General features: G+C 38.8%; 1 protein-coding gene across 1 annotated transcript in view; it reads right to left on the bottom strand.

Moving 5' to 3' along the window:
* The window catches only part of LOC111342321 (uncharacterized), a 32776-nt gene that overhangs the window by 5146 nt on the left and 12731 nt on the right, over nt 1–14899 (bottom strand). The window contains exons 12-24 of the mRNA XM_022949392.2: nt 10346–10484; nt 9158–9483; nt 8802–8940; nt 8043–8368; nt 7637–7775; nt 6845–7170; nt 6244–6382; nt 5629–5954; nt 4069–4207; nt 3505–3836; nt 1495–1633; nt 561–889; nt 101–239 (exon numbers count right to left, since the gene is read on the bottom strand). Coding sequence (XP_022805127.2) covers nt 101–239; nt 561–889; nt 1495–1633; nt 3505–3836; nt 4069–4207; nt 5629–5954; nt 6244–6382; nt 6845–7170; nt 7637–7775; nt 8043–8368; nt 8802–8940; nt 9158–9483; nt 10346–10484 — 2938 coding nt within the window. The remainder of the gene's footprint in view (nt 1–100; nt 240–560; nt 890–1494; nt 1634–3504; nt 3837–4068; nt 4208–5628; nt 5955–6243; nt 6383–6844; nt 7171–7636; nt 7776–8042; nt 8369–8801; nt 8941–9157; nt 9484–10345; nt 10485–14899) is intronic.

The following is a 14899-nucleotide window of genomic DNA, read 5'->3' as shown; positions in this document are numbered from 1 at the left end:
CTTCTAAACCCACTGTTTTTCCAAATGTCCGTTGTCATGTTACTAAAGAAGGCACTTTTCAAACATGATAGACAAGGTCGTCGGAAATAATTGATTATACCTGGGCATCCATAAATCTCAATTCTCATTGATATGTGTTTGTACCACTCTATTGGCAATAACCGTATGAAACGCGCTTTGATTTCGTCGGTCAGTTTGTTAACTACAACTGTTGAACTGTCTTCATTTCCGTCGAAAACCTTTAAAAGCAAGTTTAAAAAATAAACGTAGTTAGCACTTGGTTTGCTTTGGTATTCTCGGTAAGTCAATTTTAACTGAACTTAGAACTTAGAACTTACACCGCTTACAAATTCACTCTCCCACCTAACAGCTCATTAAGACACCCAACCTTCCCTCAAACATTTGTTTTGAATGTTCAAATTAGCAAAACTTGGCTAAAAGTTTTCTCATTTACTTACACAGGCCTCAGATTGATCAAACTGTGACGTCGTAAGGTAAATATTGAATATAGTGTCAATTTATCCTAACTTCACAGTCAGAATACAGCGGTAAGCGCATACCTGTGCAGAACTGTGTTCTGCTTTCTTGTAAAATTGGAAGTTAATCCCAGAATAGCTAAATTGTATTCTGTATTTGGTCACCCACTCATCCAGTCCATCTATTCCCTGTGTTGCTATACGCGTCACAATTGCTTTACTTCCAAGGTCCACTTGAAGCCATTGATAAAGATCGTTCTTGCGGGCAGACCAACCCCCACTTTTATCATTCATTGCTGCTTGAATGTGCAACCTGGCCTGCTGTGGAGCATGATCATCATCCAGGTGTGAGGAGGCAGATATTTGTGCATCAGAGATTGATTTACTTTCCATGCCGAGGGGAGCAACACAGCCTAAGTGTGTCGAAGGAAACAAGTCACAGTTATAGGCACAAAAAGGTTGAAAAATGCTTGGTAGTAGTATCACAATCCATAAAATTTAGTGTTATCATTTGGAATCGCATTCAAAGTGCTCTTTCATGCTATACTGCCCACTTAACCTATCAAATTCAAAGTTGAGGCCATACCTTTAGAGGGTAGTTATTTTCTAACGAGCTATTGCACAACGGGACTTGCAAATTTTAAAAATGTTTAGTTTACGAACAAAATGAGTTTTCAAAGATGACTTAATCGCCACATCAAATTAAAACTTATCTTTGTCAACGTTACGATGACAACAGGTCATTTATGCAAATTTTGTGAACTCACCTTCACCGTTCAGGTAATTTTTAACACTTTCTTAACTAGCAGTTACAATACTGTTTGTACAACTGAGATATAAATGTAAACAAATGCATAACCTGGTAATAATAGACTACGAGCAGTCCTTCCTAATGATGATGTCAACGACAATAGTGATAATGATAGTGACAGTGATCATTGTGATGATAACAAAACATAATAATAATAATAATAATAATAATAATAATAATGATAATAATAAGGATTATGGGAATTACCTGGACAGCCATAGATCTCAATCCTCATGGATATGTGTTGGTTCCAATCCACTGGTCTAATTCGTATATAACGTGCTCTGATTGGCTGGCGTATTTCGTTATAGACGACAGTCTCTCTGTCTTTATTTCCACGAAAGACCTATTTAAAATTATTGAGATAGGTGATAAGTGAGCTGTTCATCAGTACATTGCTAAAGGCCTCAGCCTCCTCCCTCCCTCCCTCCCAAACAATAAAGCTTCCAAGACCCAGTTGTTCGAGGACCGATTAACGATAACCAAAGGTTAAATTTTTATCAGGGGTTTCTTTATTCCTTTGTTCGAAGGCCTTTTGAGGATAGTTTTCTCTATTCTTTTCTGACCATCCAATTTTCAAATTGTAGACAAAAAAATTTGACTGAAATTTCTTTTAAAGCTTTCACTTTTCAAATCATATTTCGCAGTAACCCTGGGTTAATTTCTCTTAAACCTACTTTGAACAACCCGTTCTCCGTTAGTTTGTCTATTCCCTAAAAATTTCTAAATTTAATGTTTATTTCTGATCATTAACGATGTCTTAAAAATAAAATCGCATCATTGAGTAAAATCTCGCATTCTGATTGGTTAACGAAGCCAGGTATTTAGCGTGGAATTGCGAGTTGAAAACGAGGCTAAGTGAAATTGTTTCGCATCTACGTCACTAAGCACAGCAACTATCGTCAAAGTGTTACACAGAGTTTGGTTTCTAAGTCAATTTAAAATGTTTTCAAAACCATTGTCACATTCTAAAGAGCGAAAACAAACAAAGCGTTTTCAAAGTGAGCCTGAGGTTCTTCCTTGCTTTGAAGTGAACTTCAAATTCTTGCGGAGAGGCATGGAAACCTCTTTCGCTCGCGACAACCCGAAAGCGAGCAAATCCTGTGAACACGGCCCAGAAAAAACAATCTCCGAGCTAACAGGTCACGCCAACCCGGGTTCAACATCCATCTGCAGCCATAATCTTTTTAGAAAACAACAAACGATGTCAAGCAAGTTGGCTGGGTTTTCAGTCGTACCACTACGACTGTCACAGCTGACAACGCCGGCGACGGTCCACGCACTGAAGCTTTGAGAGAAATTTTTGTCAACAGCCTTGCACTTCCATCAGTAGTTGGCAATAACACAACATTAATGAATAACGGTACTGATGATCTAGCACCAAGAGTTCTAGGTGGATTGTTCACCAATGTATCGTTCAATGTATCGTTCACCAATGTAACTAGTGAATATTTCCATCAACTTTCAGTGGAATGCTTATCCCAACGATTCAGCTAATGGCAGTCGCCTGTGTGAATTTCTACAAATAAAAAGATTAAAGTTTTTGGACTTTACATGAAACACTTCTTTGTTTTCAAAGGAATAAAGTATCGTTCAATACACGCATTTACACTTCAAGGCACTTACCTTATATTACTCGCGATGGTACTGCACTTGAAATCAGTTTCGCATGCACACTTCATTTCTCTCAGTTTGCCACCAAAGAGGTAAAAGGTGTAAATTATTTTCCTTCTTGAGCAAATTATTTGGAATTTTGAAAAAAGATGTTAACTATAAACGGCTTATAAATCCAGATTATTTTTAAAGTGTGTGATCTTGTTTAAAAAGTTCGAAAATTAATGTAAAATCAAGCGCGAGGTACAAATAAAATTATCGAAGGTTCAAACGTGTACCACTAACCTTGCTTTCTATTTGCTAACATATAACACTTCTGACAGTTGGCTTTGAAATGACTTTCTAGAGCGCGCGCTTGGGATAAAAACAAAAAATAATATTGCTGACTTAATTTCTTGTTTTCTTATTTTCATTCAGTTAAGCAATTCAAGGAAAATTCATTACCTGACTCGTGAATTCCGCGTTAAATTGCACTTGAAAACCGATATCGCACTCATCTCTTCGCGATTCATGCGATATCCGTTTTCGCGTGCAATTTAACGCGGAATTCCCTCGTCAGGTAATGAATTTTCCTATAGAATCAATGTGACTATAAAGGTATACCGTCCCAGCTTCAAGTGGCGTCTCCTTGTAAAAGCGAAAAGATACTCCATCGTCACTATACTGTAACTTGTATGCTGTCACGTACTGGTCTATCCGAGGATGATTTCTGCCTTGGGTAGCTATACCATTTATTGTAGTGTATTGACCAAGATCCACTTGAAACCATTGCTTTAAATCATTTGTACGTGATGACCAGCTACCGGAGGTGCCAAAAACTCTCTTATAATGCAACCTTCCTTGCCTGGCCGCATGGTTATCATCCCACTGTGAAGAAGCACTTATCTGTGCATCGGTGATTGCTCCGCTATCCATGCCAAGGGGTGCTGCACAACCTGTTTGTATTGAAAAAGGACAAGAAAGTGAAAGGTGTATTTCCCGTCGTACAGTTCAGGTTTCAGCGCGGCGTGATACTTTTGCTTTCTTTACTGAAATTTGCACGAATTAAGACTAAACACTTTACAATGATGGCTAATAAGTCGTTATCTGTCTTCTAGGACACTTTTTTCTGGAAAAATGAATGATAGAATAGTTAATTTACGATGGAATTTAAAGAGGGAGATGTACCTGGACAGCCGTAGATCTCCATTCTCATCGATATGTGGTCGTTCCAGGCCACCGGCTTCAGTCGAAAGTAGCGTGTGGTTATTGGTGGGCTCAATACGTTATAAACAACAGTCTTTTGATCTTTATTTCCATCGAACACCTAGACAATAGACACAGAAATACAAAATTGGGATAAATTTTTAAAACTACTTAGGTTCGCTCAATCTGACTTGGAGTCCGGCTGATATTGAGAAGATTAACACATGAGTTCTGATGCGTGAATGGTGAGATCAATCGACAGATAAACAGTGGATCGATAGATTGAGAAAATGGATGGAAAGGAAGGAAGGATGGATTAAGGAATTAGTGGATGGAGAGAGAGAAAGATGAAGGTATCTGTGAACGGATGGAGACATTCATGGATGGATTGGGCGAATGTATGGAAGGATATATGGATAGATGGGTGGATTTAGCAAATCTGCTGAATCCATAGATGGTTGAAGGAATAGACAAATGGATAGAAAACTTCATTTAATCGCGGTAACTTAAACCAAAGAAAGCTTATTTTGATCTTAAAAGTCTAAAGTTACCTTTTATCTTTCATTTCGTTTGATAACGCATTACTGACAAAATTTTGCTCCCAGTGTCCAAAATTTTGGACAAAATTTTCCCAGTGTCCCAGTGTCCAAAATTTTGGTCCCAAAACTTGTCCGGTAGTAGTATGTTTTAGCAACTGGTAAAGCTAGATTCCCACTGGAGGTTCTAACTGATTATACACCGATTTCACGATATTATTTATTTATTTATTCATTTATTTATTTATTTATTTTAAGATTCGTACAGTGTACAGGCGGGAGAACAATATGACACGTAGTCCCCTACTGGGTTCACCCGCCTAAACCCAACCCCATAAAACGTAGAAAAACCCACCTCTTACCCAATACTGCAATTAAATATTAATAATGCACTATAAATATCGTTCTAATAACTAGAAAGAAAGAGGAGAAAAAGGTAACTAATAGCGCACTACATCGAGGAGATATCTCTTACCTAGGCTTGGGTCATATCATTCATAGTTTTAAACATCATGAGAGGCGGCCACTGATGTCATCCCATACAATGCTACAATAATTTAAGTATAGCTCAACAATTGACTGAGCATCACTTATCAGGTTGCAGTGCATGGATGATAGATCGATAGACTGAACGAATGAATGGACGGAAGGTTGGATGACTGGAAGGATGAATGGATAGATCAATGGAAGGATAAATGAAGGGAGACGTTTATGGATTGATGTACGGAGGAAGAGAAAAGTGGGAGGGAAATGGAATGGATGGAGTGAGTGGAAGGGTAGGAGGGAAAGAGCATTAAATAGATTGAGGAAGGGAGGGTGGGAGGGAAAGGGGAATGGATGGATGAATAGAAGGTTATCTTTCTTACTCGGACACATTTCTCTTTTTTCAAAACACTTCTCGGTACTGCATTTTTTGATGAAAGAACAGCGAGCGTCATCCGTACGATATCTGTTGGCAAAAGTCTGTAAATCAGCAGTGAAAATAAAAGCTTACGATATCTGGTACCTTTGCAGAACTGGATGTGGCTTCCTTGTAGAGGTAAAAGTTTATTCCATCATCACTGTATTGTAACATGTATTTGGTCACCCACTGATTGTAGCCATCCATCCCCTGAGTTGCCAAGCGCGTCACTTTTGTGTACCTACCAAAATCCACTTGAAGCCATTGGTTACTGTCATTTGTGAGAGCTGACCAACCCCCAACTTTGTAACCATCGGCTTGGAAATGTAACCTGGCCTGTGATGCGGAGTGATTGCCATCCAGTTGTGATGATGCTGTTATCTGAATATCAGATATTGATCCAACTGCCATTCCAAGAGGATTTGTACAACCTCAATTAGTTGGACAAAAGATAAAGGTTGAGAGTTAAAAATAGATGCCATTGTTTCATACATGTAGATAATAGCCGCCTGTTACTGTAGTGTACTGTAATCACATTAAACGCCCAAGTCGCAAATGGAGGTCAGGTGCCCAAGGGGACCAGGGGCTGCAATCGCAGTCGCAGCCAAGGCGCTAGAGCATCCGACTGGCCTGCCCAACCTGCAACCTAGCCACTAGTCCCCCACGCCAAGCCCGCTATTTAATACGTCACCACAACAACAGTGAGATTATTCTAGATACCTGGACAGCCATAGATCTCGATCCTCATTGATATTCGTTTGTGCCACTCAGCAGGTTTAAATCGAATATAACGCGTTATGATTGGTGGAGTCAGTGCGTTGTACACAACAGTGTCGCTGTCTGTATTTCCTTTGAAAACCTTGATACAAAAAAACAAACGACTTATAGAACAAAGTCTCCTTTGGCATTAATTTTTCTCAGCGCAAAAGAAGAAAAATGCCAAAAACGAGCCATGAACTGCATGGAGTCCCCACGAGTTCAGTTTACATGAACAACATTCTTAAAAGAGCATTCTACCACTTGGTGGACTTTTGTAGGTCTACGTGACCACGAAATATTTTAGGGATACCTAACCTTCATATCTCATGAACGGGAAGAGCTAAAGAGCGCGTCAAGTTTTATGTGTTCCCAGTTAGACATAAAAGAATTGATCTGAGATTCTTATTCCCGAAAAGAGTTAAAAAGGAAACAAAAATTGCCGAGAATACTATGTCTTTGCCCTGGATTCCTTCAAAGTTAACAATGGAATGTTGAAATAGCCTGGAAAGACGTTGATAACAGGGATGAGTGAAATCTGGGAAAACCGATTCATGATGCATACCCTTGCAGCAAAATCGCCTGGATCCTCAAAGAAATGAAAGACATCTTCATCTTCGCCGTATTGCAGCCTGAACTTTGTCACCCACTCATTGTGCCCATTCCTTCCCTGAGTAGCTATGCCCGTCACTCGGATGTAACTACCGAGGTCCACCTGAAGCCATTGGTTTACGTCATTTCTAAGCGCTGACCAGCTTCCTTCATTTTCTCTGTTTGCCTTTAAATGCAACCTGGAATGCTTTGCAGAATGATTTTCGTCCAGTTGTGAAGACGACTTAATTTGGGAATCAGAAATTTTGCGATTTTCCATGCCATACGGTGACACACATCCTAGATAAAAAAATCGAAAACGAAGTTTTCAGAAAACCCTCCTAAGACTAATGGTAGTAGAATCAACTACACCTCAATTTTTTCTGTAATAATACAAGCGCTTTAGGGAATTTAGATGATTGCGAAGCGGGAGTCTTAACTAGATCACTTAACCACGAATATGATTAACACACATTTGGGCGACACAAACTTCTGTTACCAATTCATCAGAACTGTGAAAAACAATTAGAAACAAAACACCCATTGTTTTAATCTATTTGCGAGTGAAAACATAACAGTCGGCTTTTTTCGCCAAATAGTACCTGTGAACGACATAACACAGGTGTGATGCTTAAACTGCCCCTTTTACACTGCCCAGTCATCAGCATAACGCCTGACCTACTTTTTTAATGCTCAAAATCGGTTTACTAATGGCCAATTAAGTTCGAAAAATTTGTCAGTCACTAACATAAGGATTTCAAACTACCTGGGCAGCCATACAATTCCATCCTCATCGAGATGCGGTGTTTCCAAATCATTGGTATCAGCCGTATGTACCGAGCTGTTATTGGTGAAGTCAGCTTGTTGTACACGACAGTATCTGAATCTTGATTTCCGTCAAACACCTAAGTAGAAAGCTGACAGATTTTCAAGAAGTATTCTAAGATTCAAGCATTGTTTCATCTATTTCTCCTTTGAAGTCGCTTGAATGCACACAACGGTGGTGCCGAATTCATAAGATGAGGGAAGAGATTACTCGTATTGTATTGAGCTAAGGTGAGATCCTTGAATCTGTTTTTAAACGATTTGCTTTTTAATTATTTATTTCTAGAAGTAAACCCTATAAGGTAACGCTATCAAGCGAAGTTTTACCTGTGAAATTGTTAACACACCTTTTCTGAGCTGCTGTCAGATTCCTTGTAGAGAGTGAAGGTTACACCATCATCGCTGTACTGCAAATTGTATTTGGTGACCCATTCTTCGGATCCATGTCTCCCCTGAGTCGCTATTACCGTTACCCGTGCAAAAGTATTCAGATCCACTTGTAACCACTGATTAAGATCATTTGTAAGTGCCGACCAGCCACCCTGCTTTTGACCATTTCTCTTAAGGTGCAGTCTTCCCTGTATTGCAGAATGGCTACCATCCAGTTGCGAAGAAGCACTAATCTGAGCATCTTCTATTGCCTGACTTTCCATTCCAAGGGCAGTCATACATGCTGCATTTGTTGTTGAGAGATGTGTGTCAGATGCAGATACTATCCAAACTTTACACGACACACTAATCATCTTTCTTCTAAAGTAGCTCCTTGTGATAAACTGTTGTGCTCACTCAAAGGATTGGTTGATTTTAGTCAAAATGACTTCAATAAAATACCAAAGTTATGACCCACGCATTCATCTCATCGTACCGTTTATCTACTTCTCTCAAAAGTCCCTGATAATGATGTACGAAAAATGATGCTGCGACGCTAAGGCCCCTCTAACTTGCTGGTATATTAGAAGATTATTTTTGTGGCTGAAAGACCAGCCCTAAAATTTCACAACGGTCTCTAACTGAAGTTCTATTACGCTTCGCAGTCAAACTAGCTGATTGATTTCTTACATTTTTTGGCCACTAAATTCTAAACTCCACATTTATAATTGCCATACCTGGACAGCCATAGATCTCTGTTCTCATGGAGATTTTATTGTGCCAACCGGTTGGTATAAACCGTATAAACCGTGCTGTGATTGGAGGATTCAGATTGTTATATACAATGGTATCACTTCCTTTATTACCATTCAGCACCTGTAAATTGTATGAGTAACATGGATGATGTCAATTTTTGGAGGGCCTTTAAAATGACATATACGGCCCTTACCTTTTAATTTCAAGAAAGTAATTAATATCACTACGAATTTTTCCAAATAATTTCAAATTTTGGAAAGAAAATGGTTGAAAAAGTTGTAACCTTTGGATGTTACTCTTGTCTACCACACGGATGGAAAATCTAACTTAGACATACCGTCCATTTGTCGTCATCCTGTTTCCTGTAATACGGGTAGTTTTTTCCATCGTCACTGTACTGTAATTTGTACTTGGTCACCCACTCGTCCTTGGCATTCAACCCTTGAGTCGCCACACGCGTCACACTAGTGTAACTGCCAAGATCGACTTGTAGCCATTGGTTTTTATCGTTTAACTGAGCTGACCATCCACCAGCCATATTTCTTTCTTCTTTAAAATTCAATCTGGCCTGACTTGGTGAATGATTGTCATCCAGTCGCGAAGAAGAACTGACCTGGATATCAGTGATTGTTCCATCCTCCATACCAAGCGGTGCAAAGCATCCTTTTTTTTTTTTGTCAATAAAAGGACAATAAGAGAAAAGAAGCAGAGGAAGAAGAAGAAAATAGGAATGGGTTGCTGAATCTCCTTGATGGGATGAACCAGCCAAACTTCGATTTGCTGTAGTTGATTTCTTAGATATCTTAGTCCTCTATTTTCTTGCCTTTTGGACGAAGTGCGAGTTTACTGAGAGTTGACTCGATGGAAAGCCTTTTAGGGAACGAGCTTAAGGTAGTTGAACACAGTTTGCGTGCGGCCAATGGCAGTTCGCGTGACGGCGCGGGTTTTAAGTCACAGAAACAAACATCGCAAAGTCTTTCTACGTGTTTTACCTCTCGCGCCGGGTAAAACCCGCGAAGAGCAAAGCAATCTCAGAACGAGGCAGCCAGAAGAGAACTTTGCAAACGACACTCAGTTTCTCCAACCGAAACCGAAAACAACGGAAACAACAACAAACAGGTCGAACCTCACATTCTTCACGACAAGAAGATCAGCACTTTCACTTCCGCCGTAAAGGTACTTAGCGAATGACACACTCAAAACCTATCAAAACTGTGCTCAGCCACCTTAATAGGGACTTGACAGAAGCAACAAAAGATGCGTGGTGTTTAAGAGCTGCCCTTCATGCATTGGTTTATTCAAGTATTTGTTCTAATTTCAAACTACATGTAATATGCAACTAGGGGTATATTGTTAGCTAATATCTTTTATCAAGAATGTTTCAGCTTTAATGTTGTATCATTGAGTTTATATCATGAATTATTTTGTAAAAGCTGATGTGAATAACACTTTAAAAGTTTAAGTTTATACGAAAACATTTATACAACTACTGAAATAGCAATTGAGATAGACCTCGATATGATACCTTCACAGCCATAGATTTCCACTCTCATAGAGATATGATTTCGCCATTCCACCGGAATGAACCGGATGTAACGTGCCGTAATTTGCCTCGCCAACTTATGATATACAATGCTGTCGGTGTTTTGATTACCATCAAAAAGCTGAAAAGAAAAGCATCTTCTCTTTACTGTATCAAAAGGCATTGTGTCAACTAGCTTTACAATGACTTTTATAAAATAACCGAGATAGTGCGCGCGCTCCCATTGGCCAACTGGTCGGAAAATACGTAAACGCATTTGTAACGTCACACCTTTGGTGTTTGCACAATTTGAAAACATTTCAAGCCCAAAGCTTTTGCAATGCTCGCAAAGTAAAAAAAAAAAAATATCAAGATGGAGAAAATTGGCAAATTTTGATTTGGGTCTTAGCTATTTCTTTCTCCCCCGAGACCAAGTCTGCCTCATTGAATATGGGCTGGACGACCTCATGGATGGAGCTCAAGTAAAGATAACAAAATTTGAGTACTGCAATGATATCCTCTACAAGACACTCTTTATCATGCTTACTACAAAATGTTCACGAAAACGCGTACCGTCCAAACCTTTATTTTTTTTTCTAAGCTCTTAAGTGGGCAGTATTCTATAAATCCTGCGATCCTGCTTGAGTCACTTTGCAGAACATCTCAAGCATCGTTGCAATTTTTCACAAATATATCTCATTTTGCCGGCTGAGCAGACTGCATAAGCAAAAACGTTGGTCACGACCTTTTGGCGGTAGGCAACATTAATTCTTTCTTCTCTCTCGCTCTCAAATCACTTTTGCTTTCCGCAAAAATTGATTTCGAAATAAATTTTGTGGTACTAGTTTTGTTTTTTAAAAGATTGAAACGCGGCCATAAAACAGTTTATTTAAGAATCCTTCACAAATAGTAACTCAGAAAGTCAAAACGAGAGGTAGTTGTAGTTAACAATTACGTTAATGAATGTGACTCTCATTTATTCTGAGTTCTTCCACACAATTTGTTCGTTTGTGATATGTTGAGCGAAGTCAGTTTTAAGTTCCTCTGGCCTATAAATACACTTTCGCCTATTCTTTGCAAGTCCCTTGAATTTGGACATTTTTACCGTAAATTTCACAATAAACCGAAGGAATTCGATGAATAAAGGTCGCATTAAATCCTCTTGTGTCTAGCTGGAAAGAGTCTCATAGACTTCAGCTTTTCGACGGAAGAAAAACAGCTTTACACACACCGTTGTAGAAAACAAGCAAACAGACTGACAACTCCAAAACACACATTTGCATTCACTTACAATTTGATTTTCCTTGACATTTTAAAACGGAACAGAGGTAAATCCTCGAAGATTAATCGTCGTTGGAAATAAAAAATACTATGCGTAAGATCTCCTAGTGGACATTTCTACCGTAAATTTCACAATAAACCGAAGGAATTCGATAAATAAAGGTCCCATTAAATGCCCTAGTATCTAGCTGGAAAGAGTCTCATTGACTTCAGCTTTTCGACGGAAGAAAAACAGCTTTACACACACCGTTGTAGAAAACAAGCAAACAGACTGATAACTCCAAACCACACATTTACATTCACTTACAATTTGACTTTCCGTGACATTTTAAAACGGAACATAGGTAATCCTCGAAGATTAATCGTCGTTGGGAACAAAAAATACTTTCCGTAAGATGTCCGAGTGCTTTCGTTTACGAGAAGATCGTCGCACGTTCATTGAACTCGTGTGTGTTTGTCATACTAGTACTGTTGTTTAGTTAAAAGCGTACATGCGCTTTTTTCCTCTTCAATTGACAGGTGTCACAATTGACAGGTGCCAGTGACTTACTCAAAAAATGTATCAAAGCTCGATCGGAAACCTTTTAAGTTACCTTAAGTTTACATTATAAATGTTTCGGCGAAAGCTTTCTCTGAGTGTATTTGCACAACCGACAGAAAGATACAACTCGTACCAACTCAACTACTTTATTGACTGACGTAATAATCTTACTACGGAGCGATACTAATAACCATTACAATAACTATCCTCTTATCCTAGAGCCCTCTGTAAAACTATAATCTCTATGCACTACTGCATAACTCACGGTTCTCTTCAAAGATCCTTCTAGTAACTTATCGATGTCCACAAAATTTTCCTCAACGTAGCCTTCCACGTGGTTGACGATTTCAGTAACAGTAAATAGTTCCAACAATCCCCTCCAGTCCGGCTTTGTAATAACACTATCTTCTCTAGCTCTTCGCGACAGCACTAACTCTATTGACACTGCGCGACAACACACTGTTACACAATACACTGGCTCTGCTCTAAGAGAAAGGCTAACTTCAACCGATTGCGACTCTTTATATATCTTTTACAAAATGTTCTAGAATATTCCAGGGATCTGTAATACAACTATTTTTGGTATCATTACATCGCTATTGCTGACTAAGGGTTCTAGAAAGTTTCATTAAGCATTCTTAATGAGTCACCATGACTAACCATTCTAGAAACCTCCACAGTTCTATTACAAGTGAATTCGTCTGCCATTTCGAAAGCGTGGTTTGCAAAGTGAACCACGTGGTGAGCACAAGCGTCTGGAAAATATTTGCCAGTTCACGGTAAGGCAGGCATCTGTCACTACGGGCATTGTGATTGGCTGCAGCATTTATCAGGACGAGTTATACCATCTCGCGAGGTAGTATAACTTTGGGGGAATTTCCGGTCATAAAGGCGAGATAATCCCTTGTTTTTTCTTGTGAAAACAGCTTGCATTTTAAACTCGCTAACCTTAGGAGAGCTGTTTCACTTTACTTCCGGTCTTTTCCGACTTCCTCTAGTCAAACTTGTCCTAGTGAAAACACACCTTCTTTGGTTTGAATAACTTCTGTTTTCTTTGTCATCGATCCCTCGCTAAAAAATTGCTATGTTTGTGGAGGATTTTCCTCGTAATTGTGGCCCTAAGTCATTCCGGTTCTTTTGGCAATCATCTATTTATGTGTTAGAAAGAATTATAAATGTTATTCCCCAGAAAAGGTCGGTACGTATTTGAAAAAATTGTGTCCTCAAAATGCGCACTGCTTCTTTGCAATTGGTTACGCCACTCCTTTTAACATGTTTAGTATTCTTATCTCCTAGTTTTTAGGGTTTGTTTCTTGTATTTTGTCCATTGTAATTAGGTTTTTTTGTTATCTTTTTTTAGCACCAGTTCATTAGTCGTAATCGGTAATTACGTAATTATTAGCACTTCGATCTTATGTAATGCTCTCTTTTTCATTTCAAAAGTTGTAAATAAATGAAGAAGGTCTCGGACCGAAACGTTTTTTTATTAAAATTTTTTATATGTTTGACGTCAGAAGTTGTCCATCCTCGCAATTTTTAAACTTTCTATATATATATATATATAATAAGTTAAAAGGCGTCGAGCCAACAGTGACGCCGCGCCAGAAGGATCCAAAAGGATTCACAGTCCAAACCTCGATAAATGGTAGGAGAATTAGTGTGGCACACGAGGACGGACAAATTCGAGCGAAGGAAGACATATACTCAATAAAAAGTCTAAAAAGTTTAATAAAAAGCGTTTCGGTCCGAGACCTTCATCAGTTCACTAATTTGAAAGTCAAAACACGGCAACCGATCAGGTGAGGGATGTTTGCTTTTAGAGAATGCAGTCTGCAGCAGATATATATATATATATATATATATATATATATATATATATATATATACAGATATATATATGCGCATGCTCGCTGGTTTACTCTAGTTTGAGCACTCTGGCATGGCTTAGACGATACCACAAAGGTTGGGTCGTTTGGGGTGACCGTCTCGGTTCTCCCCCATCCTAGCATTAGCACTGCACTGATGAGGCCCAGAAGGCCGAAACAGTACTGTCTGCAGTTAGTTATATATATATATATATATATATATCTGCATTCTCTAAAAGCAAACATCCCCCACCTGATCGGTTGCCGTGTTTTGACTTTCCAATTTTTCCAAAAATGTAGTTTTCTCATGGAGAGACGGTCTCACCGTTAAAGACTACTCTCACATTGGCAAAGATAATCTTTAACTTTCCCATTCAGAATGCGGGGACACCAAAACTTTATTAACCAGCAGAACTTCACAAAGCGCGATAAGCGATTCAGCTTCTAAACCATGTTTTTCGGCTGCTAAATTCATTCACTTCCAGCTTGATCAAACATCTCCTCGTCCTCCTCCCTAAGGGATCGTATACTCTAAACATTGCAGAATTTTTCTGTCAAAATTTACGAGGATTCAAAACTGAAATCTTTTTATTTCATGGCGCTTGCTACGAACTTCAATTTCACTTTGATTTTTAAAACGCAAGTTTTGATCGGTTTAAGTGTTTTCAAATGCGCGATTTTATTGGCTAGTAGGAAATAATACTGTCCAGCATGCAGTGCATGTATTGAGAAAGTCTATATCAATAAAGAAGTAAATAAATAGCATTTGTCGTGTTATTGGAGAGAAAAATTTTATGAAAGCAATAGGGTACGTTGTCCGTGTTTACATACTGTAACATAAACACTAGGGGTGGAGGGGGTGAGGATAAT

Source organism: Stylophora pistillata, chromosome 3 (genome assembly GCF_964205215.1).
Source record: "Stylophora pistillata chromosome 3, jaStyPist1.2, whole genome shotgun sequence".
Classification (NCBI taxonomy): domain Eukaryota; kingdom Metazoa; phylum Cnidaria; class Anthozoa; order Scleractinia; family Pocilloporidae; genus Stylophora; species Stylophora pistillata.
This window is presented reverse-complemented; position numbering and strand designations above follow the sequence as displayed.